Genomic DNA, 27,736 nt, shown 5'->3' on the forward strand with positions numbered 1-27,736 from the left:
TTTGTTGGAGGAAATGGCCGCTGGTTTTTTGCCATGTTCAGGACCAGAGTGAGGTTAGAGGCTGGCTGCAGCTCTTGAGATGCTTGTTCCAGCTCACAGGAGGTGGAATTCTTGCTGTTTTTCTGGCTTTGTAATTTAAACTGACTCAAGGGTTTGCCTCAGCCCAAGGATTTTGGCTTACTTGTGTTGGGCTTTTTCACCACTACTGAAAAGCTAGAAGAGGGTTGCACTCAGGATCCTTTCTTCCTGCAAAGGAGCACAGCTCAGAATACTGCCCCCAAACCTTTCTACCAGGCTCTTTTACCTGAGGCCTTATATTAACAAAAACTCACTTCTCTTCCTGCTGCTCAGAATATCAGTTTTCATCTCAGTGGCATTAGCAAGTCCAATACACATTGCAGCCATTTCTGTTTCTTGCTCCTGGCCACCACCTGGGCCTAAGGAGCTCACCAGGTTTCACTTTCCTGTAGTGAAACCAAGGATGAGCTGTGACATTAGTGCCTTTCCCTAGGCAGGAGGAGTGGAAGCCCAAGAGGAGGCACCTCACCAGGGTCAGTGGGGTGCCCCTGCACTGTCAGGTTGGCTCCCTGCTCTGTTCTGCCCTTGGCCTGGCAAGCACTGCTGCACATGCTGGCTCTCTCCTGCAGTCAGTTTCCTCTGAAACAAACCCTGGGGGTGCTTCTGGAGACAGGCAGGGTGCTCTGGGTTTGGCTCCTACCACACTATGCTGTTCTTCAGCTCTGCCCAGTCTGACGCTTCCAAGGCTTTGTTACAGTGAAGGGATATAACCACCATAGGCAAGCTGCTGCCAAAGGAAGGTGAAACTCTTCCTCAGCCTGGTGCTGGCACCAACTGCCCTGACAGTGAGCTGCTACTGCTCACTCAGAAACTGTTCTGACAATCTGGCAACCTGAATCAGCTCCCTGCAAGAAAAGCCAAGCTGAAATGTCAGTATGCCTGCGATGCAAGGGAAGAAGCAGGAATGTACATCTGCTTAGATCAGTTTCCATGTCTCAAACCCTTCCAGGCTCCACCTTGCTCAGTACAAATTTTAGGGGTATTTATTTACTGTTCCAATTAATTTTAAGTAAAGGATGCTTAGCTAAGATGCTACCACTTTTTTTAGGAACGCGTGGTTACTGAAGGGTCATGCCTGCATTCACATCCATGAGTGCTTTTTGGCACAGTGCTGCAGTACCGCTTGTTTAGCTTGCAGGCCAGATGACCTTGTATGATCTCAGTCTACCACTCTGTTTTCCCAAGGATTTACGTTCTAGCAGCCACTGTTCAGTTCAATTTTTTTTTTTCTTATGCAAGCATTCTTTTTTCTTCTGTATTTGAAGATGCCCCTTAAAGCACTTACAGGGGGATGCTTGGGACACACTCTATGCAAAGAAAAAGGCTTGTCATAAATTTCATTTAGGGAGGTTGCCATGTTGTCTGTGTGGCTGACAGCAGCCTTCAGAAAAACATGGAGAAAAAATGAGTTAAACCACATCTAGAGAACATTGCATCCTTTGGAACCCTGTAATATCCACATACACTCTATAGTGGCTTCTCCAAAGACAGCCTGCCACAACAGAACTGAAATACCATAAAACTGCTCAGGAGCCTATTTTCTGAAAGGTCAAGGCAGGAGAAAGGATTTCCCAGCATTTGTTCGGAGTGGTTTGTGTTGCCCTGGCTTTGCCACGCATGAGCAGCTTTACCACTGCAGGCTGCTGCCAGCAGCGCGTTCATCCAGGCCGTGCTTTCCAGCCCCGTGAGCGCACGCTCTCCCACACGTATTTCTGTCCCACACGTATTTCTGTCCCACATGTATTTCTGTCCCACACGTATTTCAACCAACGCCCTCTAGGTCACTGGAATTTGTCGTGGAGCAAGGCCTCTGCCTTGACCGCACGTTTCAGGCAGCTCTGATTGTTCTTTGAGACAATGCTACACCTCCCAGGCTGCCCAACTGCAAGGCACTGACAAGTTTGGCGCTGGCAGGATGGCAGGCTGGCCTTGACCTCCTGCCAGCATGAGATGAACGATGGGTTGGGTCTGGGCAGTCTCCGGGCTGGCTGAGAGCAGTGAGCTGAAAGCAGGACACTGCCAGCTTTGCAGCGGCTGGGAGCTGATACAGTGCCGGCGCTGAGAAAATAAACACTTCCCATTTACAGAGAGTTCATGTCAGTGCAACCCATTTCTTAGAGCAGCCCTAGTTCCCTGCTTGGGCAGCTGTCAGGAATTAGGTGGAGGAAGATGGCCAATATATTCAAGTACTTAAAGGCAGGAAGAGAAGTGAGGCCCTCACATCCATCTATTGTGAAGTTGCCACTTTAGCATCCTGAGCCCATGGGTGTTAAATGGGCCGTGCTTAGCTGAGTCATGGAAAAGAAGGGCAAAAACAAGCACAGGGGGCCTTGTCCCAGATGGGGTGCCCTTGGGACTTGCAGAAACAACTGCAAATCCTTCACAGCCACACATTCCTCCTCCTCTATTATTAATGGCTTGTTTCTCACAGTTACCTGCCTCCTACCTCAGTTCAGTGCTCTCTGACACTGGCATTAAATTGAGCATCAGGTGGATCAATAAGTGCTAATAAATCATATTGCTGATGTGCATCGAAGGCATTGAGGCTTATTTGCTTCTTCAAGACATTGACTGCTGATTAATCCAAGCAGGACACCTCAGCAAGAGTGTTTGCAGGGACTGGGGCCACCTCCGCTACTTTCACAAGGCATTAATTTAGCACAAGGATCTTGAATTCTCCTTTGCCATCTAATACCTGAGAAGAAGGGAATGTAAAATACAGACCCAAAGAGTGTCCGTTTCTGCTTGCTGCCTGTCCATGTGAAGCGTTTCAGTTCCTCTGGAGCCAGCACCATCCCACTGTCTGCTTGATAATCCTTGAAGAAAAAAGAGAGATGCAGTCCTGTGAGGTGTTAACTCTATTTTACAAAGGACTCAGTTCCTCTTTGGTCTGATTTCCAGCATCCTTCTGGTCATTGATACTGAGACAGCTCTAGGAGACAGCAGTGTGTGTGCAGAGGTATTTAGCGGTGTCTTTCCAAACCACCCGTGCCTTGGGGTGCAGCAGGCAGGTAATGTTAGTGCAAATCCAGGGTGCTGGAAGAAAAGTGTCTGCATGCAGTCTGAGGCTCTGGCCAGCCACTTGTTCAACCCTGTGAGGACCACTGTGCCTTTCCCACCTCCTGCTGCTTAATGCCTTCTACTGAGTCACTAAAAGCTTGTCCCGGACTCTCGCCCATGCCTGTCCCTATGAGGATTGGGTGTGTGTCCCATTGTTAGACATGGCTCCAGCTTGTCCATCTGCTAACAGGTCTTGTTCCTACCAACCTTGCACACCTACTGGAACTTACCACTTCATGTCAGGGAAGGAATGTTTGCAGCCCATGGCATGGCCAGCAAGGCTCTCTGACCCTAATTTGTAGGGAAGTGGGATAACCTCTTGTTGCAAGTACAGCTAATCCTGCACCTTGTATCAGTTAGAGCTGACCAAGCAGTAACCCCCCCACCCTGATTATCCCCGTATAAAGCTGTCACATAAATAACAAGAAATACCTGGCATATCATTTGGCCCAGGGGTCACTTACATTAAATACAAGCGTTTCCTTCATGGGAAGCTCTTCAAATGTCTTTATGCGCTGAGGGGGGGTTATTTTGAAAGTGTTTATGTATCTGTTCAACAAGAGAAGGACAGTTTTTGGTGAGTATGAAGTGCACAAGCAGGAAGTGTTGGGTATTTCTCTGTTTTTTTGGGCAGCTACCAGCTATCTTCAAGGTAGGTCATGCAAAAGGGACTTGTTAACCAGACCCCACCCAAATCTCATTCCCCAGTCCCGGGGTATGCACAGCCGTGCCTCTCACAGTGTCTGAGCCCTGTGACGTGGGCAGGGGCACTCCAAAGAGCCACAGCAGTGAGTGGCTCAGCAACTGGCCACCTGTGGGCTGTCTCTGAGTGTTTTCTCCCACCCAGGTCCAAACTGGGCTATGCAGCAAACTGCCACCCCCAATGAACACACACAGTCTTATTCTTGCTTATCTCACCTGACATTTTCAGTGCTTCCACTGCTTGAGCTTGTAACAGGAAAATTTTCATTGCACAAGGCATCAGATGCAGGGGGAGACCCATTTTCTGTTGTAAATATTGTGCTGAGGGGTATGTAGTCTTTACCTTCCTAGATGTAAACAAGAAATAAAAGTCTTATTCCTGGGTCCATGTGGCCAGTTTTCCTTGCCTCAGTGACAGCATGCGGTTGCGACATTAATACCTGCTGGACATTTGCTTGCAGCAGGTCACCCAGCTTTTTCACCAGCTCAGAGAACCGTGGCCTATCGTTGGGATTGCTCTGCCAGCAGTCCAGCATGATCTGGTAACTGTGAGGACAACAGCAAAGTGAGCACAGGGTGGGGTTACAACTCCGTTTAATCCAAGGCAGCACAGCAGTCTGACATCTTGTCATCGATAGACAGACATAGGGAGGTAACTCCTCAACCTGCTTGGTTTTACAAAGATTCTCTCTAACACCATCGAGGCATCTTCGAGACATCTAAAAGTAAGCCACTAAACTTTCCACAAAAACAGAAAACCTTCGTGCAACACCCCAGAAGACGACATCAAAAGGATAATTCAGCCAACCAGTCATACTTCCTTTTTTTCATTCCTAATTAAGCATTAAACCTTTGTATTAAACATCTATTAACTGGCAATGTTTAGGTTAAAGTATCCTAAAGGCATCCTAAGATGACTTATATGGATGTGTCACTTCCTTGTATTGGTAGAGCCAAGCTTTCCTTCCTGCAATAAAATATGTGGAAGAGACAAAAAAAAAAGCTCTTATCTACTGTCACTAGGATAATAAAATTAGTCAATGGGCAATACTCCCAGATAGGCATGGCTGGCTTGCATCCTTTTCTTCTGCTAGAACTATTTTTTGGTAAGTGTTGCTATTTAGAGCCATAACATAGCACTCGGGAAGGCACCAGGACACCCACACGTACTCGATTTTGTCTCCAGAGGTAAAACATCCTGGACACGTTCATGGTCCTCAATGATTTGTGTCACGGGGTGAATGTTCAGTGTGCTGCATGGGCCTCCCAGGCAAGGTGCTCTGTCCTGGCCCACCTTGGTCCCCAGAAAGGTGTTGGCCATGCAGCAGCAGCTTGAGGCTGCACCTGAGGGCAGGGGAGAAGGGAGTGACGGCTGACATGGCAGTGAGGACTCAGACAACCGGGGCGGGGTGGCTGTGGGTCCCCGTCACCTTCCTCTGCCATCAGACACCATGCACAGGAAAGGGTGGACCCTCCTTACCCGAGTGACTGCAAGGAAGCCTCCACTGTCACTTCCTAAGTCAAGACGATGTTAATAATGTCACATTCCTCCGGCACTTATCTCTGTGCATGTCGGTAAATATTAAACCTAGCAGGGAATGACCTTCCTCCTTCTCCTCCCCCTTCTCCTCCTCCTCCTCCTTGCTCGGCTTCCCTGAGAGCACAGCCCAGTGGTGCACTGGGCTCAGGTCCTTGTTGCCCCCTACTCTCTGGGAGAGCCAGGGGCCAGGATGAGGGTGTACAAGACGATACCAATGGAGGATTGGGTTGTTTTTCCTTAGGCTGGCACAGGGTATTTTTAGAGGCTGGAACATCATCTGCAGCAGCCCAGGAGGGCAGTGGTACCTAAGGCAAGCAAAGGCATCTTACATCTCCTCGGTCGCTTGCTCTGGGGCTCGCATTCTTGTGCCTTCCTTCAGCCTGCTGCAGAAATCCTCGTCTATTTGGACTCCGGGGTAAGGAGAGGCACCTGGAAGTGACATTGGGAGAACAGATACATGCCTTGAGTACCTGTGGCCTCACTGTGGCCCTGTGCATCTCCCTCAAACTCTCCCTGGGGGTGTGCATCCTCAGGTTGCAGAGCTGGGGGCAGGGAGTGTTCCCCCTGCAGGGTCTGGCCCTGCTGGCTGCCTCAGGCAGGGAATTACAGCTGGTTGTGCTCCAAGCCCCAGTCTTTGGAGGAGGGGGCAAGATCAAGACCACAGCTATTGGTGCTGCTTTCCTAGCCTGAATAGAAGAAATGCACATGAATTTAATTTGAACACTATCCCTTGAAAAGCCAAGTCTGATCTTTCTATTGCTTTGGACTACTCCAAAGTCTAGTGAGGACAATATTAACAAACCCCAAATGCCCCAAATCACCTTGAAAAAATTGAAATAATTGTTTTAAATAAGGTCACAGTGCATTTGCATTGTTTTTCTGTTTTCTGTGTTTCTCAGATGCAGCCTGATTGTATTGTTGGTATTTTTTTTTTTTCTGTAGACAAAAAAAAGTTCAGGAAAAGGGAAAACGAAAGGAAAAAAAAAAAAGGGACCTTTCATAGAGTCAGAGTCACCAGGTTCAAGGAGCTGAGGCTTTAAGAAAAAAATAGCAGGTATTATGAGGCTGACCATAAAATCACTAGAGTTGTTGGCAGGCTGACCAACAACATGTATTTAAACTAATAAATGATTGATTGTCCTGAGAATTGTATAGTATTGTTTCCTCTGCTGTTCGCCTCTTTTGTCAGCCTCTGTGTTGAACTCAATTAAGATTCTTCTATTCTGACAGTCATTGTTGTTCCCACTCAGTGTACATCTTGTATCCTGCCTTTTCCACATGAAGGAAAGGGAAAAAAAAAGGCTTCACCAGGTTTTAATTTCAGATTGCATGCTCTAGTTCATCGTGCGGCATCAGAGCAGATGCTTTTCGCCTGCTGTGTCCAGTAGCCTGGGTGAGGGGGGTGCTGGATCCCTCCTGGGCTGGGGGGACCTCCTGGACTTGGGCTGGAAATGGGGGTCACAGGATCTGAGACATTCAAACTGTGGGTTCGGCTCCCTTGCTCCCACAAGAGGGATAAGAAGCATTTGAGGGAGCACTCAGCTCATGGCACTCGGAGTCTTGAATGCTGTCTGTGGCAAAGGGGGTGGTGCCTTGGTCTTGGGCAGCTGGTGACCCAGAATCACAGCTCTGTGTCATCCTACAGGGTTCTACAGTCAATTAAAATGCTTTAAAAACTGCCTGATTTTCCTGCTAGTGCCATCAGTCAGACAAAGCTCTGTGACTGCTCTGGCTGTGCTGCCCTGCATCCTCTGCCAAGACTTTCTACAGGGAAAAGTGGGAAGCTTAGTGCCAGCTTTTGTCCATGACAGAAGTAAGTAAGGTAAGGTTCTCAGAGAGCTGTGCTATCCTTTGAGGCTTTCAGCTTGGCAAATAAACTTTCAGCGCTCTTAAAAGCACCAAGATTTCTAGTTCACAGGGGCATGATAATCCCTCTGCTTCTTATTTAGGTCTTTTTGAAGCACCTGCCAAAAGATCATTGAAGGTAAAGGATGTTTTCCCCAAGCTGGAGTCCCCACTCCTGTCAAGCTCCTGGGGTGCAGAGTTAACATACCCAAGGAAAAGATCTCCCACAGCAAGACCCCGAAGGACCACACGTCGCTTTTTGTATTGTAGATTTTATCAAATATGGATTCAGGAGCCATCCACTTGAGAGGAAGTCGAGCCTGGAGTAAAAGGGACAAATCTGACTATTATTTTCAAAGCCTGAAAGATTTTAATCATAGATGAATCAACTATATATTGTTATGTAAATAATTACCATTCAGGCAGGAACCTGTGGGATTTCCTTACAGGCAGTCAAGATAAACCCACACTCATTCATACGCTTAACAAATTGTTGGAGTAAAAGGCTGTTTTTAAAAAACATGTGGCACAAAACACCAGACATTGGAAACCTGTGACCAGGCCTTTTCTTTACAGGGATGTGGGAGTGTGTAGGAGCAGAGGTCCCTTGCCAGCGTCATAGAGACAGGGCAGAAAGCCCTGCATCCAAGCACCAACCATTCTGTAATGATGCTGGAGATATCTGGGGGGAAATTTTCTGAGCCAGAATTGCAGGAGCACATCAGCACAGCTTGTTATGGTCTCCTGAGCAGTACCAAAGCTGTGTGAACATTTCCCAGCTACTTTGCAATGCTGTAAACCCTGGAAGTTATTTACAGATGTGGGAATGGCTGGCAGATGGGTGAAACCTCCAGAAAGAGACTCTCTGCATGACTGCAATGCCCACACCAAATTCCCACAGCATGGGTGGGTGCCAGCACAGTTTGCTGGCCCAGCCCTTCACAGCAGGGCTGGCAGGGCAGTCACTGCCCGCTCTCTGCAGTGAGGGCAAAAAAACAACAAGTAGGTGCTGGAGGAACAAGTCCTGCTCAGCTGCTCAGGACACCAGGAGCACTGGGGGGTACACACCTGCCTTTGGGGGCACTGTTTTCCTTGCAGGAAATTTGCGGAGTAAGGGGGTTATGGTGAGCCAGCCAAGAAATGTCTAAAAAACCAAAGTATTAACAGGGCAAAGCTGTGAAGAAGTTAGCATGTCTAAGCCTTATGCCTGAGGATTGAAATGCTTCCCAGACCCACAACACATCTGGACAGCTCATCTTCACACAAAAACCAACAGCTTCTGAGCTCTTAAATTCAGGGAATGTGAACATCTACAGAGCGTTTTGGTGGACAGTTTGAAATGACATGTTATAAACATTTGGGTAAATAAACAGCATCTTGACTTACATCTCCTTTTCTCACATAATCAGGATTCTTATAAATATCTCTTGCAAGGCCAAAATCACAGATCTTCACAACATTGTTCTCAGATAAAAGGATGTTTCTGGCTGCCAGGTCACGATGAATGCACTACAATAAAACAGTTTCACAATCAAACTGCATTTCCTTATTCCTGCCCACAAATTTCCTGTCTCTTATCCTTTTAAAATAAATGATAATAATAATAATAATAATAATAATAATAATAATAATAATAATAATAATAATAATAATAATAATAATAATAATAATAATTTTTTAGGGAAGTTGCCTGTAGTTTACATGAAGTTACTTTTAACAGCAGTAATTTTTTTTTAATTATTAAGTCCAGAAGGTGACAAATTTGTAAGCCCTTTGACATTTGCAGGGAAAGAGCTGAATCATTTGGAGCTCCCTAATATATGTTGAAATTAAGGAAAAACCTACCACACCCAAAAGATCTTCCCCAAATGAATGAGCTTGACCCACTGCCTTCAGTCATGATCCTGTGTTTATGGACTATGGATACTTGAATAAACACAGTTATATTTATAATGCCAAGAGGAAAACAGCTCTTCCTTTGGGACCTCTCCCAAGGAAGGTGTCACTACAATGTAGACATGATTTCACCTCTGAATCCTGTCCTTCTGCAGTGAAAAACCCGCAGTGCAAAACTCACCTTTCTGGAGGAGAGGAATTCCATGCCTCTGGCCACCTGAAAGCTGTAAGAGATCAGGTCCTCCATAGTGAGGGGCAACTTGTACAGGTCATCAGCATCTGCAGAGGTGGCAAGCAGGGTTTGTTACAAAGACAGCTCACAGGCTCTCTTTTCCCCCTTTCTTACAGAACCCATTATTCCCATAAATTCAGTCTTTTTGGTGAAGGTCAACCTACTGTCATTGGAAACAAAAATAGTGCTTGCTGTACACCCCATGCTTTGGACACTGCTGTGTTTTCCCCAAAGATAAGGAGCAGTCAGAACAAACAATCACACATTTTCCTGTCAGATTTTGTAACCCTGGAAATAATCTTTTTTTAAATCTTTTACCCTCTGGACATGACCCTCTGAGCATCTCCCACGGATGTTTATTAGGGTGATAAATGAGGAAAAAAATTTCAGGGATTCTCAGTATGTTGTAAAAATATCACAGTCCGTGTAGGGACAGGAAGGAATTAATACCTACCCTCCTCGTCCTCCTCCACATCAGTCAGACTTTTATCCTCCTGGAACCCAGAGCTGGCCAAGCTCTCCCTGCTGGTGACACTGGCCAGCCTTTGTTTTTTGCTTTCCACTGGCTCAATATCCTTTTTCTCTTTCATTGGCTCTCCCTGCAGAGAGGAGTCCTTCAAATAAAAGGAGGAGAAGAGGTGCAACATCAGAGCAGTGGGAACCAGGGCAGATTGCTGATGCCTTTCTGCCAGGCTGGTGGTGTCTGGTGTGGGTGGTCACATCTCTCACGGGTGGGGCTGCCCAGTGCCACTGTGATGGGCAGGGGCTGGTGGCAGAGCTGTGCTCCACCAAGGCCATCATCCCCAGAGGGCAGAAATTTGGTGTCTTGGGAGCACCAGCCCATGGCTTTAGGATAACAAGGGCAGTGGGCCATCTGCCACAGTGAGGATTTGCAGGATGTGTGGATGGACCTGAATGCTGGCCTGTGCCTCATCTCAGCCGGGCCCATTTCTCTCCAGCAGACAGAGAAGGAGCACAGAGTGGATTGGGAAGGTTGTGCCCACAATGGAGGTATCCCAGACCTCTCAAACATCAGCTTTTGGTCCCAGCCTGCTTAAGACGTGTCTCTATGTCCCTGCACAGGGTTTGGTGTGGGCTTGTAAGCCCTTTCCATGAGGAGCAAAGGCACTTGGTGTTTGAAACAGAGCTGCTGTTGGAAGTGACTGCCTCTCTTCAATGCCTTAATCCAATGCTTTCTTCCTATGGCCAATCTTGAGATGGTTTAATGGGACACATGTTTGGAAGAAGCTCTCTCCCTGCTACCTGTAGAGCAGCCTGGCTGCCTGCCTTACTCTTGCTCCCTCTTACTTTTCCTCTTATCCTGCAACCCTCTCTGCTCCCTGTGCTGCTGGTGCAGAGCCAAACTTCCACCTCCTTCCTGCCCAGGCAACCTTCCCAAGGGTGCTGCAGCACTGGGTGTGGGAAGGGGGGTATGGGAATGACTCCACTCAGCACGGACCCTGCCCACCATGCTCTCTGCTGAGCATCCCACTCCAAGAGCCACACGCAGGAGGAGCCAGTTGCTGTGTCCTGTGTGGAATGCAGCACGGACAGCCTTGGGAACAGAGACTCAGCAAAGGCCTTTCAGAGGGGGGTGTCCTCTCCAGTGGGCTCTCCCACAGAGCCCTCCCAAAAAATATCCCTGAGATGCCAATGAGCTTTTGGTGCAGCTGAACAGAGGTTTGGAGACCTGCTGTTCTGTATCCAGGCTCCTACGTCTCTTGTTAGAGCCCTGGATCATTTGGAGGATTTTTTCTGGAACTATTTGAATTTTCTGGGACATTTGGATTTAGGTTTGTAATAAGAAACATATAATGAATTTGATTCAGAAGGCTGTGGGATGTGAGGACAAGACTCTAACCTCTTTTCCTCTTGATAGCTCTTCTCCTCACACAATAATAAGATTACTTGTAAATCCCTGAATATTAGGGTGTCTTGGGACATGAGATTTCATTGGTATTATCTTGTTTGTGCTCCCAGCAGTACTGAAATAAGTGGCTTTGGCTTTGCTGACCTCAAGCTCACCAGGAATGGGTTCATCAGAAGCAGGGCAGGAGCGTGTGGGGACACTTTGGGGACACTTTGGATAGGATCCACTTCCCCTTGCTGTCGATGGCTCCAGCCAAATTAATCACAGCAGTCTCCTTGCACAGTCAGGGAGGGAGAGGTGAATCCTTTCTTGGCACAACACATCCCACACCAAATATTAGTACAGGTCAGGTGAACCCAAAAGTAATTTCTCTGCTTTGGTAGAAGAGAGTCTGAGGGGACCAGCTCTGAGAGCTGACACCCTCATCACCAGCACTGACGTCAGGTAGGATGAACCCTACCAGGACCATCTGCCTCCTCACCTTGCTAGGGCAGAAAAGATTCCTTTTGCTCTTCAGGTAGTTTGATAAATTCCCATACTTGCAGTATTCAACAATCACCATCAGAGGCCCTGGGCAATTAAATTAAAAGAAGAAAACACCAAACATTTTGAGCAGCATAAAGCAATAAAAGGTATAAAGCATCAGTTCTGAGAAAGAATCTTTCATGCCCTCACTACAACTTCAGTCCAGAATAACTGGCAACACAGCCTAAGAGCTAGAAGGCTGCTTGAAGAACACTGGACATAATCAAAATAATACTGCTTCTGGAAATTAGGGCAGGGCCTAATTTTGGAAAGCTGGGTCTTGAGTCTGGGTCCTGAGGGACGCTGTGTTTCCTCTTCGGGCAGTTCAGACTGGAGTCCCACAGCCCAAACACACTTGATGAACTAAAATAGGTGACATATCTAAAACAAACAAACTCCCATACTGGTCTTTTGATTTTCTTGGTGTGGTATCATGGAGGATTTTACGACAGCTGCATTGTGATTCATAGTTCAGGGCCAGCAGCTGACACCCCTTGTTCCCAGCCTCTCCAGATCATGTTTAACTTGAGCTTGAGCAGTGGAGTTAGTGAGATAAAGGACAGCAAGTGGCATACTCCTAAATTCACACTTCACATATTAATCCTAAAAGAAAGTTTAAAGAGAGGAAATGTTTAAACACTTCATTAAGTGACTGAAAATATCTCTTTCTTTTCCTCTTTTTTTCACCAACTGCAGGATAAGCTCAAATATAAAAGTTACTCACTTGACCTCTGGATGAAAAACAACATGGGTCACTGGCTGTTATTGGGAGATAATCCAAACCCATTTTCAGAGCAGTGCAGATTTTTTTACCTCCATTTTTTGTGCAAGCTCCCAACAAATTCACGATGTTGAGATGATGACCAATGTGGATTAGGATTTTCAGCTCTGTCATCAGTGCTTTGTACTCACTTGCTGTGGCCCCTTCTGTAAATACAAAATAAAAAGTCAATGTGAAAAGACAAAGTACTGGTCCTGCTGAGCTTTACCACTTCTCGTTGCTTTCCATTGAAATAATCTCTGTTACTGGATGTACTTCTTGTATTGATGTTCTCTCTCTATGTCTCCCTGCTCAGCATCCTCTTGGTTGCAATTAAACCCATAAAAAAAGTCAAGCACTCAACTTCCTCCCAGTAGGCACTATCCTATTTAGAACTGGGAGATTTTTTTTTTCATGAATATTTCTGATGTTTCAACCAAAAAAATTGAAAGAACAAATGAAAAGGGATTTCAATATGATAATTAATTCTATCTAGAATTGGCTCCATCTGATCTGACTTCAGCTCTCTAAGGGTTATATGCTAGCCCGAACTAATCAGTGTTTTAAGGGGCCAGTGTCAAGAGCAAATTATTTCAGAAGCTGATGTAGCCATCAGGTTTAGCCATCTGTATAAGGGAAAGATGAACTACCCCTGGGTGATGCGTGCCTGGTTCTGTTCATTATGTAGCAAGCCTGGAGATAGACCAGGGAAGTAAATATTAACTGGTTAAAGTGAAGTGACTGCATCTCACCCTTACCAGTCATGGTCAATAATAATAGGAATGATGTAAGAAGCCCCTCAAATAGATCCAAAACATTCTATTTCATGTTGAGTGAACATTCTCATTCCCACTGAGCAATTTTTTTTTCCTGCAGAATTTGATTTTGTTAAGAAAACAAGAAAATTCAAAATTGCTTTGTGTAGGCCCAAAAAGAATTCTTCAGCTTAGTGACACCAAGAGCAAGAAGAACAGTCCTGTGGAAAAAACCCTTGAGCTGGGTCTTAAAGGGCTTGGTTTCAACATCTGAATGGAAACAGTTTTTCTTGGTGTCCCAGACAAAACTTGTCTTCTACTTGGTGATCTGCTATTTGCTTGTATGGGTGGTGACACCTCTCCTCCACCACATGGGAATTCTGTGAGGATGAGGCCTAATGAATGACTGCAGAGTTCCTGGATAATCTAGTGAGGACACAAGGAATGAGGCAGATCTCCCCACGCTTTGGGTGAGATACTAAAGATACCTAGAGAGGATCTGGTCCCCACTGGCTCTCCATTGTCAGCAGAGCTGAACAGGACTCAGCTCCCCGTATGCAGGAGGAATCTCCATTCCATCCTAAGGAATCTGCCTAAGGATGTTGTCTCTCACCACTGCCAATGAAGGGCATTTGACTGACTCAGATACAGGCTCTGCACATGCACATGCACATGTGCATCCCACCAGGAAGACTTCTTGTAGCTGCCCTCTGCTCCCAACCATTCCAGGAGCACCCATGGCTCCTTGGTGGTGCTGGCTGGCACAAGAAGCCTACTGATGGGCATAAAGAAACCCTTAACCCAGCAGTCCACTCCAAGGGCTGGAGTTTACATGTAGACATCTCCTGATAAATGACAAGTAGGCATGTGTGAAGCTGGGAGCCACTGGCTAAGATGGATTCATTCAAACTATTCCTAAACAGAGTCAAGGGAGAGCATTGGGGCTCCAAGCCGTACTGGCAGATAGGGGATGTGTCCTGGCAGAGAAACAACACCAGAAATTATTCAGGGATTAAGACAGATAAGTAGTGCAGAAAAGGCAACCAAGTACATGGGAGGGATGCCACAGGAATTTCAATCACAGCTGCTGCAGGCTAAGACTGAACGTCATCCTGCTTGCTAACATCCCAAGAGTCCTCTTCCAATTAGCGAGGGGGTTTTGTCCTTTCTGCTCCAATGAGGAAGGTGGCAGTGAATAGCTGGGGGATGATTTTGATGAGCACTGGTGTATGAACAGTGCTGGCAAATCCATTGCACAACCTGGGTGTCAGCATCCTGAGCACTGTGTGATGAGCCTGCAGCCAGTTCAGAGGGGGCACAGCTGCACAGCACCACCGAGATTTAAACTGCTCAATAAAACTTGCTATAAAACTATTAAGCTAAAACTGTGTTTAGCTTAATAAAAGAGGCTTCATGAAGAAAAATCATTATAAAATCTAACTGAGAAGGTTAAATGAGATGTTAAGTCAGGCATATGTGAATGAGACATAAGACATCTGGTTTTAAGAGTAAGATGATCATTCCTTGGAATGAACGACCAAGGAAAATATGAAAGCTTCTATCCAAGTGTCTTTACATCAGGGTAGATACCTTATACTTCAGCTAAATTTCATTTACAGCATTTGGTATAGAGTCAGTTGAGCATAATGGTATGACTTTTTACTGAGAATGCAGTTCTTATTTCATACTTCTGCCATTTCATTTGTGGTGGTCCTGCAACTTGATTTGTACACATTTTGGAGGCTTAAAAAAGTTACTGGGGAAAGCTTTTGTTTTTGGCAGAACTGAATAAAAAAAATGCACCACTGTATAAGGCGTCATTTTTTCCAATGCAGCTTTGCAGCAAGATACCTTTCAACATTTTCACAGCAACTATTCTGCACGTTGGTGATTTCCTAATTCCAAAGGCAGACGCTTGTACCACCTTTCCGAAAGCTCCATGTCCAAGAGACTTTCCTGTAAAGAAAATAAAGTGGAGAGATACATCTTGGTAAAAAAAAAAGGAATCCTGTCAGCAAATGGCTTCATAGATAATGAACTGAAAAATGTACTTTTCAATGAGTCCCATAGGTACATTTCCAACATATAGCTGATTTAGGTTTTGTGGTTTATTGGGTATTTTTAAAAAGTAAGCAGTCAAACTAGAAGACAGAGTCATCAGAGGGAGCAAGTGATAGGAGTGAAAATGTCACTAAATGAAAGCAACCATTCGTTGGAGGTACACTGGCTTCAAATTTGATTTTTTCAGCCTAGTTCTGCCAGAGAAGGATTTTGCTCCTCTTTTTCCTGAGCGCACTGCATGGTGCAGCAGTCTGTGGTGCTGCCAGTTATGTCCTCAATAACACAGACCCTCTTCCCCTCTGACAACGCGTTCACATGGACAGCTCTGGCTGCCTCTGCCCTGCTACAGAGGCTGTCAAGGCTTGCTCAGGGGAGATCTTGTCAACCCATCAGCTCTAGCAATAAGTTTTATTTCCAAATAACTGTTTTCAGATTACTTTTGTGCTTCACATTCAGCAGAACCCAGGTACCAAAGTGGCTAACAAGAGTATGGCACCAGGTTCTGCGGTGTAGAGAAGAGCAGAAAATAACAGTCAGCTTTTCACATAAAAGCAAAGGATAACATGTACCAGATATTTGTTTCTCAGATATGCACATGTGGCATGACCATCTCCACAGGACAATTTCCTGTTCCTATGATGAACACCTGTTTGACTAGCTCTCAGGTGGACATCTATCTTGTTGGTATCTGAGTGAGAGATTAATCCCACTCAAATACTTGCAAGCAGAGAAAAAGAGCTGCTGTCTGTACTAGTTTAAATCAATACTGCCTTTTAAGTGAGTATATTGTATCTAAACTGTAATTCTCAGCATGTCTGTCAGTAGAAGCAAATAACATATGTTATAAAAGCAATGGAAACATGAAGTGGATTACGCTAAGCAAAAAAAAAAAAAAACCCAGAAAATTATTTCCACCCTAGATGTGCAAAAATGTTGTCTTTTTTTACAGCAAATTAAAGCCACAAAGAACTTGATCTACATGACTGAAAAGCATCAACAGACTGACTTTGGTTTGTGAAGGGCTTAGTATTTGATGGAGAAATACAGATGAATCAGTGTGCATCTAAAATCCTACTGTAGCCTTTTTCAGTAACTGGATATAGATTGTGGAAGAGAAGCATCATTAAGACTCAGGTCTCAGATTTTCTTACTGATGTTTTTAGTCCTAAACATTTTGACTGTCCCTGGTTTCTGCACAAAGAACTTGTAGTTTGAGGTCCTATAAAACCCGCCATACCTTTGTTTAGTCCATAGCTTCAATCTGTTTCCATCACTGTTAATGCACTTCCCACATTGTGATAACCTACTTAGTCACCACTTGGAAAACACAGCGGCTCATAAAGCTGCACAAAACTGCTAACCTTTCAGAGAGGAGAATGAGCACTGGAAACAGCACTTCCTTCTCTAAACAGTGGTGTGATTCAATGGGAGACTGTAACAACACTCAGTCTTTGCTGCTCTGCTGCTGCTTGTACCATGCTGAATAGTAGCACAGGACAGGGCTGCTTTAACTTTACATCATGCAGCTCAAAACTCAACACTTTAGTATGCAATTGTGGCTATGGCTGTTCTTGCAAATGTCCCTTCTGGTGACATACAAAGTAACTACAAAATTATTAATCAGAGGAATATTAAGCTGCCCAACCATCTGAGCAGTCAGTTTGTCATAGCCTTTGAGCAGCTACACTGGATGTGTTTGGGATAGTGCTCAGATGTGTAATGCTGCAGCATTTAGATCCAGACCAGTGAACCAAAGTGTTCTGCTTAAGTTTTCCACACTTGACTTGGATTTACTGGGCCTCTCAGAATGCATTAAAGTGAACATACGCCTCAGTCAAGGAGTTTTGGATCAGGAGAATTTCCTTTCAGTCCCATTTTAGCAGAGTCCTTCAAGCATGTCAGTTGTTGCGCCTGGAGCCTTAGCAAAAAGCACTTGCAGGCACCGCATCCCATGCCTGTGGGAGGGCACAGGCTCGAAGATGTGCTTCATTTCTCAGGTTCTTTGCCTCTGCTTGAGTCATCTGGGTTTTCCCCACGGGTGGCTTCACGTTTTCCATTATGTTACACAGGACAGCTGTGCACGTGCAGGAGAGTTGGAAGCGCTGTGCTCAGTGCCAGCGCTGTGGGCTTGCAGAGCACAGGAGGGAGCAGGGCTGGGGAAGCCCACTGCCCCCCGAGCCTGTGACACTGCTCTGGAGCCAGCAGCCACGCTGCCCCGGGCCCTGCATCCCAGCATCAGCACTGTGCCACCTCTCCAGGCCGGCAAGGTCAAGCCCAAGCGGGAGGGGAGAAAAGTGTGATGGCTCAGCTAACGCAGCGTGTTATCGCCAACCGCACTGACAGTGATTTATGGCACCAGCCTTTTCTGCCTAATGAAAACATGGCATTTACTCTCAGTGAGGCTAACCTATGCTGAATGATAATTACCCTGACTTCAGTGATGCCCATTTGAAATTCCCTGTAATGGCTGTGCCTCTTACAGATGAAAGGAGAGTCCTGTTATATAAGCATTGTATTGCAGCCGTGGGCTGTGCGTATGCATGTTGGAGGAACACACAGCAAAAGAGATGTGGGCTGAAAGGAGAGACTTCTTTGCAAAAGTTGTAACAAATATGTGTCCTGGAAGATAAGTAGGTGGAAAGAGAAAAAGAGTCGCATCCAATGCTGGAAGGGGTTGCATTTCCAAGTAAAAATATTTTTTAAAAATCATAGAAGCACATTTTGTGTTTGTGAGACACTAATCCTCAGAGACTGCCAAGGTTACTCAAAGACGGAGCCAACTGCCATGTAAGCAGGACTTGCACTGAACTAATCTAGCATACTGCACATACACAACTTCTTCAAATCTGGTTCTCATTCATTGTCAGCATTCTTTATTTGTTTACACCAGTTCTTCCACTTTTAACTCATTCTCTGGTCATCGTTCGTCACCTCTGGACTCCAAACGCTAACCCTGAAAGGCATGGGTTTTTCCTTGGTGTTTACATTCCATTTCTGTTTGTTTCTTTCCCAGTGGTCACATTGTCTGCACATCAGGCTCTTGGTCCATTGCTGTAAGAAAATTGTCTGAAGATTGAAGTCACTCCAGCACAAGGTTCCAGCATTCCCAGAATTATGTATGATAATTATAAATCGAGAGAAATGTATTTCAGCTGTGCTTATCCACATCTGGCCACCTTGTGTCTTCTGGCAGGCAAATTCAGTGTGATCCTAATTTTGCACATGTTAACCAAGCTCTGTTCCTGATACCCAGGAGACAGGAGGAATCCGTTACAGCTCCTAACTAAAATGCAAGGATTTTCTAGACCTTGCTGTAGGACAAATGCAATGCATGCCTGAAAGAACAAACAGCACTATAGCAACGAGGCTGAGCTTATCACTGACATTTTAATGTTGACCTTCTTGCTAAAATCTGTGTGGTTTCTGGAGGGATTCATCAACTTCCAAATAAGGTCCCTTCCCCCTTCCCTTCTCATCAGCCCCACATGAGGCTTAATGAGGAATGGTCCCAAACCCATGCCTTTGCTGGGACATCTATTGGGGACCTGGCTGTAGGTTTAAAATGTTCAAAGGTATTTATTTATTTATCTGTGGACTTACATGTCACATTCTTGCTCTTTATGGTGCAATAGCAGAGTATTTATAAAACTGCAGCACAGAGTGACAACAAGGAGATTCTGCTGGAAAAAGAAGGAGAGGGTGAAAAGGGAAGGGGTGCAGGATGGATTATGAGGACCCATTTCTGCACAGGTCATTTTCCAAGTTTCCAAGTTGAAGAAAGGGAAGAAAAACATAGAATCATAGAATATCCTGAGTTGGAAGAGACCCACAAGGATCATCCTTGTGGATGATCCTGGCCCTGGACAGCACAATTCCAAGCAACACACCATGTGCCTGTGAGTGTTGTCTAGATGCTTCTTGAGCTCTGCCAGGCTGGTGCTGTGACCCCTCCCCTGGGGAGCCTGTTCCAGTGCCCAACCACCCTCTGAGTGAAGAACCTTTTTCTAATATCCAACATAAACCTCCCTGACACAACTTCAGGCCGTTCCCTCCGATCCTGTCGCTGGCACCAGAGAGAAGAGTTCAGTGTCTGCCCCTCTCTTCCCCTCACAAGGAAGCTGTAGCTGCAGTGAGGTCTCCTCTCTACTCCTCTTCTCCAGGCTGAACAGACCAAACTACTTCAGCTGCTCCTCATACAGCTCCCCCTCCAGACCCTTCATCATTTTTATAGTGAATCACCAAAACTACAGTAAATGCCAAAGGTCAGGCTCCCGAGTCTAGAGAGAGAAACATCGAAGTTGGCAGTCTGATTTGGAAATTTTTGGTTGTTCGTTTTGTGTCATGTTTTAAGTAAATAATTTTCCAAAATATAGAATGCATCATTCTTGTCTATATTCTCCTTCTGTGGCAGGGTGGCTAACCTAATAGAAGAGGGAAAGGCTGTGGGTGTTGTCTGCCTGGACCTTAGTAAAGCCTTTGTCACTGTCTTCCACAGCTTTTTCCTGGAGTGAACAGATAGATTATCCGTGGTTGTACTTCATCTTGAGGGTCTTCTCCAGCCAAAAGGATCTTGTGTTTCTATTTTCTCTCTTCTACATGAAGTCCAAATATACATGTGAAAAGTCAAGTAGATATGGTCAGTCAGTCCTAAAGGCTGAAATTCATTCACAGATCAGTGCTCTCAGCGTGGAATAGATCACACCAAACCTGGCAGTACACTGTGCTGAGTGCCTAGAACACATCCAGCTCCTCTTTACCCATAGTTACAGATACATCTTATTCAATCAATCCAAACTGTAAATGAACTATTCCAATATTACCTAGTTGGAGCCTTTCTCTTGCGATTTCCCACTTGCTGGCATCATAAGGTAGACGTTCACATTGCTCATCTAAGGGGACTTCATCAGGATCCATGATGATTGACAGGTAATGGTTGGTCTTCATTTCAGAGGAACGAGGCTGGAAAACAAAGACATTGCAGAATGGAAAAGAGGATTAAAGTACCTATCAGCATCTTCTTGTTTGGATCAAGGGCTCCAAGTTCATTCTGTTCACAAGGCTGTGTGTTTCACGGCACACTGGATGGTTTGGTTAAGCTCCCTTTGGCTTTTCTATATATTGCAGGAGTTTTTATATAAAAGAAACTCCTTCCTCTAGCTTTCCTCCCATCTGGACATACCAGTTTCTTCAATGAAATCCATGTGGGTCTCTATTAACATATGGTGTTATGACACAGGCCCTTGCACAGTCAGGAGAAGTACTTTCAGCAAGTGACTAAACATTGCTGATAAAAATAACTTTCCTTCATGATTGTGCAAAGCAAGAAGTGGCCACATGCAACAGATGGAGTTCTGCTGCCAGTGTTTATTTGTTCCATATATCCCGCAAAGATAGGTCATATGTGGTTAGAAATTGTGCAAGACAAGTCCTCAGGACACTGGACATTGTACACTTCACAAACTGCTGACAAATTTGTAGGATTTTTTATTTCTTTGGTGTAATTTCTGAAAATTTTACTCAAACCATTTGAGTCTGGAGGAATTTACTAACAGCTGGACTCAAATGCGTGTTTTAAAACAGAAAATTTCAAATTAATTTGCCAGTTTAGTTTCTCCTGAGCAAATGTATTATCCACTTCACATGGGGAATACAAGGCAAGATTAATCTGATCTGAAAGTTTCCTGCAGTTCATCCATTTTGAAATGTATGTTCCTTCAAAGAGCATCAAGATTTCCATTCTAATCCACTGGACTTTTCTTGACACAGGAGTTCTTATCTTTCTATAGGAAAGGTCTGGTGTTTGTCATCATTTCCTGGCTATTAGTTGGAAGAACTGAACCTGAAGGTGTTGCTTTTCCTAAACTTGTGGAAGTAGCACGTGGACAAAGACATACAGATACCCCAAACATACAGATATAACCACATACTCTGTTTTCTATTATTTGTTTCAACTGCCTCCTCATACTTTCAACTTCCCTCCCCTACACTTTGGAAATATGTTCCTAATACCTGCATTTCTAGGCATCTTTTTAAAGAAGGATATTCCCAGCAGTGCATGCCTTGATTACAAACACAACTAGACTAAAATAACAGCAATTAACAACTGCTCATCCTCCCCAAACCCATACATTTTGTCCCAAGAAGGATGCACTGCTTGGGAAAAAGGCTTAAAGCCTGTCTCCAAACCATCCACTAAGTCTGGAAAGAACATGGATAAGCGGGATATGAGTGGAAACACAAACTTTTGTGGTGCTCCAGAAGGGGCATTTCTAGACAGAGATGTGTGTACCACAGTGCTCCTACCCAGCACATTAAAAGAGATTTGAAGTGGATCCATTCCAGAAAAAGCAATAGAGGAGTAGAAAAGTCAGGCAGTTTCCCACAGTTCTTTCTTCAGATGCACTCAATATCAAAGTTTTGGCACAAATATAGATTTGAAGCAACATTTTCAATGATGAAAAATTGTTAAGGATATAATCTGTCCCTGTGTGCATCACAGAGAGGTTTTAAGTAAATGCTCTTGGAGAGCATATTTTTTTTTCTGTTGTGGCAACATAATTTGTATATAAAATTTAATTCAGAGCTAATTCCAGTCATAAATCTTTGAGAGTAAGGGTTTATAAGAGAAACACAGAGAAGACCATAAACATAGACTAACACTAGTTGGAAAGTTGCCTCAACATGTCACTTAGTTAAAGTCCCTTGTTCTACATGATATTTTTATTATCTGATGATATTTTTATTATCTTTTAACAATCTAACAAGTTTTGGTCTCATAAGAAATAAAAAAGATCTGCAACCCCTTGCTACACTTAAAGCTTACTTTTTCCCAAGATTTGCAGTCACGTTATAACTTGCTTCATCATTACTGTTGAGCATTCAGTACTGGTCCCTCTTGCCTTGTAATTTCCCTTACAGCTATGAAGTTTCTCCACAGTTTCAGCTGACCTCTGCTTTCCTTTCCCCCAAACTCCCACGCATTTCTCCTCACCAAGGCTTGCAGCAGTAGGAATGCAGGCAGAGTGACTGCTGCCATACTGCCCTGATTTGGACTGCTTTCCTATCAGTCAATAAAAGTTCTTAGTACCCAGCCCAAGACGCTGGCAGGCCTTAATGCAGGTTGAGATGACATGGTCTGTCAGCCAGCTGGGACATGCCCAGCTGTGATGGCTGTGAGCAGATCCCTGTGGTGCTGTGCTGTGGTATCCTGGGCTGGTGGTGGAGTGGGAGCGAGGAGAGGGAGCACGCAGCCATTTCTCAGCTCGTGTCTTGTAGTGCCCCAGTACCTTCCCTCAAATCCATCTGCTCCTGCAGGTTACACCGAGGAGTTTGATTTTGTGCTTGGGAAAGCTGCCATGGTTCAGCCTGCACACACCACACAATGCAGACAGGGTGCTGTCAGCAAAAAGGGGTTTTAAACCATCCCAGTCAGCCTTGGACAAGAGGGAGGGTCAGCTGCAGGGGCAGTTAAATTTGTCATGTTGGTACAGGATCATCTGCTCTAGAAGCTGCACCATCAAAACTCCTTCAGCAAAATATCACTTTGGAGGTGATGTAATTGTACCAGACACTGTGCGAACCAGACCCCAGCACATTCTGTGACGATCTGTCATTCCCACTCACTCAGATCTTCAAAGATATTAGGATGCTAAACCCCCACAATTTTTGTAAGGGAATGAGGATGCCTTTGGTGTGAGTCAGGCACCCAAGTGAGCCTCAGAGCCTTGTCCCCACCCAGACTTTTCTTTCTGGCTTACTCATGCTCAGGCTTGCAAGTCACGGTTCTCCAGCATCCATCAGCAGCCTGGTTATTTCACCAGGAACAAGGGTGAGCACTATCTGAGAATCATAGGATATTCTGAGTTGGAAGGTACCCACAAGGATCATCAAAGCTCAGTCCCTGGCCTTGCGCAGGCCAGTCCCAAGAGTCATGCCATGTGCCTGAGAATGTTATCCAAACATTCCTTGAGCTCTGGCAGACTTGGTGCTGTGAAAGTGAAACAGAATTTTTCTTTGGTAGACCCGACAATCCCAGCAGCCTGGGAAAAATTTTCTGACATGAGCAAAGGGCTGCCAAGGAGAGGCAAGTGCCAGAGGGCATCCCACCAGACATCCCTGTCTGTTCTTACCCTCTTAAGCTTGCGAATGAAGAGGGTCAACAGGAGCCAGAACAGCGTCGCAGCCACACAGGTACAGGTCAGAGTTATCAGCTCCAGGTTTGACCTCTCTGATATGCCTGGGAAAATCAAGTGGGAAACATGTTAGAAAATGACCTGCAAAGCAAGGGTACTTCATAGTTGGTTGGTTTTTTTTTTTGGGGTTTTTTTTTTTTTCCATTAAAATAAAATACCAGGAAGGACCAGCTCTTTTCAATGGGGTATTAATCTCTGTTTGGACTGGCTCACAGAGCCAAAAAAAAAATCTCCTGCAGCCTCAGGAGAGGACAGAGGTCACAGAGGGGATGGCTCTGCTGAGGTGGTACTGTGGGGTGAGAGCTGCTGCTAACGTGCTGGAGAAGCTCCTGGGAGGTTTGTGCTGGTGTAGGCACCAGTGACTACCAGTGTGACCCAGGGCATGTTGCAGAGGTGCTGCTTGGGGTTTGCCGCCCAGGACCTGATGCCTTTCCTTGTGCACTTGTCAGAGATCTTTTCCCTGCTGGTGGCTGAGCCCTGCAGCCTGCACCTCCATCCCAGACATGCTGTAAACCCTCCAGCCCTCACCAAAAACATCCCTGGGGGTGACCTGGGGATTCTCTTGGAGACTCATGGTGATGCCAGCAGGAGTCCATGAGCTCTTTTTCCCATGGCTTGGATGGATGTGATCTGTCACCTGGGGACTCAACTCATACACAGCGTGGAACCAGGGTCTTGAGCCTCATTCCCACTGGGCAGAAATCCAGGGCACATGGCCTAGCCCTCCCTCCAACCCCCTGCTCCCCTGGCAGGCTCTGTGCCCTCAGGTCTCCTGCCTGTCACACCAGCAGCACATGGGAACACAGGACCCCCTCCTTTCCCAGCAGCACCCCACAGAACCTGGGTGGCAGGGAGCTGGGAGGGCTCTAGAAACCAGGGAACTGATTAAGCACAGAAAGAGGAAAACAAAACCGGCCACAACTGAAAATGAAGCAGCAAGAAAACATGAAGATTAGAAATCTGGAAAGTATTAGAGCCCACTGACAAATCTTTAAAAAAGCCAAAATAAAACTCACTTCAGACTGCTATTTAGGGATTTGTAAAACAGATTCAGAGCAGTTTGTTTTGCAAATCCTGTGATTGCATCAAAAATCCCACACTTCCCACAATATGTTTTCCATCGGATTGGTAGAAAATGCAAAAAGAACCATCATACCCTGCCTCTTATTCTGATATACCCTCTAGAGAGGGTAAATGAGAGGACAAGGAGGAGGAATTCTGAACATGATTTCACAGTAGTTTCGTCAACTTGCAGAGTTTCAGAGCCTGGCAGCTTGATGTTTCTCCTGACAAATGAAAAAGGTGCAATTGTGTTTTACTGGTTACTTTACTGGGTAATCCAGAGGGATGTTCTGCCTGGTTTTAGGCAAAAGGCCACAAAGCTTTGTTTAGAGGATGTGTTGCTTAATTGGCATAATGTATTGCCTCCCTAAAATGATAATCAGATTTATATTCATGTCCCATATCTAAGATTTCCCTGGGATGTCCATTCTGGAACTTTGAGAATAAAGCTCATTGAGGAAAAACATGGCTGCAGCTATGAATGGAGGTACAATAATCTCCAGAAATACCAAGAGAGTTCTCCTTTCACAAGTATTTTTTTCAAGTACTTGATTTAGATATGGAACATAGTGATAGCATAAATACCACAGCCCAATGCTGCTTGCCTATTCTCTGGCATCTGCATTTCCTTTTATGTTTGGATAGTCTCCTCTTGCTTCTGACCAGCACTCCTGCAGATGGCAGATAATAGTTTCTGATACCTATTCAGCAAAACCTGGCGGGGGCTGAAGGTTCATTTGTTGCCACAACTTCATACGGCAGGAGACAGAACACCCACGAGGTACAGCCAGGCCTGGGGTGGAAGACAGAAACTCTCTAACCACTGCAGCAGCTGCCCAGGAATCAGCAGAGATGTGAAGGTGCTGTCTTTGAAATGTTTGAGCAAATGTAGGCAACCAGAAAGTGTTTCTCCAGCTGGGCTGGGTTATCAAATGCCAGAGTCCTAGTCTTGCTGAAAGCCTTGAAGTCAGAGCTCTCTGAGTGTCTCTCAGCAGGGCAGAAAAAGGTTTAATTTGAGGCAGAACTGGCAGGAACACTCAGAAGAGGCCTTAGGATTAGCAGAGTTTGGTGAGGCTTTAATCAGTGCTAAATCCCTCTCTCTGCCTGGTAGCTGAAGATTTCAGGCATCCCCTTACACCTCCATCCCAGAGCTTTACTCACCTCACACCTCATTCAACAAAGACTTTTCCCTGTGTGCAGCTCTGTCCCATCTGCCTGACTCTGCCCCAAGCAGCTGCCCCCTTTTTCCCCCTTTCTCCCCTCCAAAAGCCCCCCTGCACCCACCCCATGTCAGCAGGACTGCAGAGGGGTGAGTGAAGTGTCACCAGCAGCAATTTCTCTCTTTCAGTAGCAACAGAAGCCACCAGAACCATGCAAGTATGCCAGGATGAGAGCCTGGATTAATGTGCTGGTCCCTCCAGCTACAAGCTCAAGCCTTTGGCTGGTATGGGCTTTCTCATTAGGATTTCAGCTCTAAACACCTAAACACTGTGGTGCAGCTCAGGCGTCAACCAGGGAAAAAGAAATGCATCCCTCACCCCTACCCCACTGGGATCTACTCTGTTCAATCCATGTGATCTCACAATCATAGCACTGCAGCACTGGGATGGGTGCTCAGAGATGCTGAGGAATGTCCATCCCCAGAGTTTGTCATAACTTAGCCAGACCATCGGCGATGACCCTCGTTTGAACTGAGGTTGAACTATCGACCACCAGGACTCCATTCCAAACCTCTTTAGTGGAATTCTGGGGTAACAGGAGCCTCAGTGTCCCCTGATGTCCACCTGCAATCTTGCAAACTGAAGTCATGACCTGGGCTGAACTTCTTTTAGTAGCTGTGGGAATTCCAGATAAACTTCATGGAGAAGTTCCTGATGGCTTCAGCATGACTCAAAAGGCACAACATTTTGAGATACAAAGTCAGAGAGGTTAGGTAGGTAGGTAGGTAGATAGGTAGATAGATAGATAGATAGATAGATAGATAGATAGATAGATAGATAGATAGTAAAGTTATTTAAAATAAGTCATTTAAATAGAAGTTATTTTAAAAGCTAACACCATTTTCATAGTGTCAGCATTGTTCAGTGACTACTTGATAAATGTTTTCCTTTTCATCAGCAGGATTCACATTAAGTTATCAAATATCAGCTTTAAGACAGGGCACATTGTTGTATTTCTTTATATGTCCATATTTCAGTGAGCATAAATTGCTCCTTCCTTTATCAACTCATCTCCTTCAAAGCAGCACCTCTGCAACTAACTGTATCCCTGGGGCTGTGAGGGTCCTCAGTAGAGGAAGTAGGAAATGGCTTTCATGGCAGCTCTGCAAGCATGTTGGCCCCCCTAGAAAAGCTGCCCAAGAGTCTGTGTTCCCCACATGCCCAGCAGCATTTCTCCCCAGACTTTTAGGGGTACAGTCCCCTCTACCTGCTAGGTGCTCTGGCAGCCATTTGCTGTTTCTATTCTGTCCTTGCAGATTTGGTGCCTCTTCAATTCCTCAGCCAAGAGCAAGCAGAGAGATTGCTCTGATATGCCCACAGACATGGCCCTTCTTCTCCACAGATAGCTCAGCAACCCCTGATTCCAAACCAAACAGAGCCTGCAATAATTTCAAAACAGCCCTTTGATTCCCCCACCCATTCATCCATCTCGGACACAAAAATAACACATTGTTTTATCTGTGAGTATAAGAATGTTTTCTCAGAGGAAATAAAGAGAGCAGACAGTTTCCTTCCTGACTCATTCACAAACTACTCTTCCAATCTGCTAAACGTGGCCGTCGACATGAGGCACTGCTCTGCTCCCTTTGATCTGCAGCCCCGGGTTCAGAGAGCCCCAGGACAGCGGCAAGGCTTGGTGCTCACAGCAGCAGGCACAGGGCCTCTGTTTCTCAGAGAGACAAGAAAGTGGCAAAGCTTAGGGAAAGCCTTCAAGCTCTGATCTTGTCCCTCCAGGCTCAGGGATGAAGTAGGAGGCTTCCTTTCCTGGGAGGCGGACAGACATTCCAGACCAGTGTAGGATTGAGTAAAAAAAGCTCTAGTGATGTCCCTTCACGTAGTAGGAAAAGAGTGGAAAGACATTTTCCTTGATCAGAGTAGATAAGACAAACTGTCTCTCTTTTCATCATCCAGTCTCAAAGCCATAAATTTTAATGTGGT

General features: G+C 45.4%; 1 protein-coding gene across 1 annotated transcript in view; it reads right to left on the reverse strand.

Annotated features, from left to right (window-relative positions):
* The window catches only part of FLT1 (fms related receptor tyrosine kinase 1), a 107,672-nt gene that overhangs the window by 3,431 nt on the left and 76,505 nt on the right, over nt 1-27,736 (reverse strand). The window contains exons 16-29 of the mRNA XM_005482491.4: nt 23,454-23,560; nt 20,145-20,283; nt 15,115-15,219; nt 12,562-12,675; nt 11,705-11,793; nt 9,808-9,967; nt 9,303-9,400; nt 8,612-8,734; nt 7,434-7,545; nt 5,710-5,809; nt 4,281-4,386; nt 4,057-4,187; nt 3,603-3,687; nt 2,803-2,894 (exon numbers count right to left, since the gene is read on the reverse strand). Of these exons, the coding sequence (XP_005482548.2) occupies nt 2,803-2,894; nt 3,603-3,687; nt 4,057-4,187; nt 4,281-4,386; nt 5,710-5,809; nt 7,434-7,545; nt 8,612-8,734; nt 9,303-9,400; nt 9,808-9,967; nt 11,705-11,793; nt 12,562-12,675; nt 15,115-15,219; nt 20,145-20,283; nt 23,454-23,560 (1,561 nt within the window). The remainder of the gene's footprint in view (nt 1-2,802; nt 2,895-3,602; nt 3,688-4,056; nt 4,188-4,280; nt 4,387-5,709; nt 5,810-7,433; nt 7,546-8,611; nt 8,735-9,302; nt 9,401-9,807; nt 9,968-11,704; nt 11,794-12,561; nt 12,676-15,114; nt 15,220-20,144; nt 20,284-23,453; nt 23,561-27,736) is intronic.

The sequence above is a fragment of the Zonotrichia albicollis genome, chromosome 2 (assembly GCF_047830755.1).
Source record: "Zonotrichia albicollis isolate bZonAlb1 chromosome 2, bZonAlb1.hap1, whole genome shotgun sequence".
Classification (NCBI taxonomy): domain Eukaryota; kingdom Metazoa; phylum Chordata; class Aves; order Passeriformes; family Passerellidae; genus Zonotrichia; species Zonotrichia albicollis.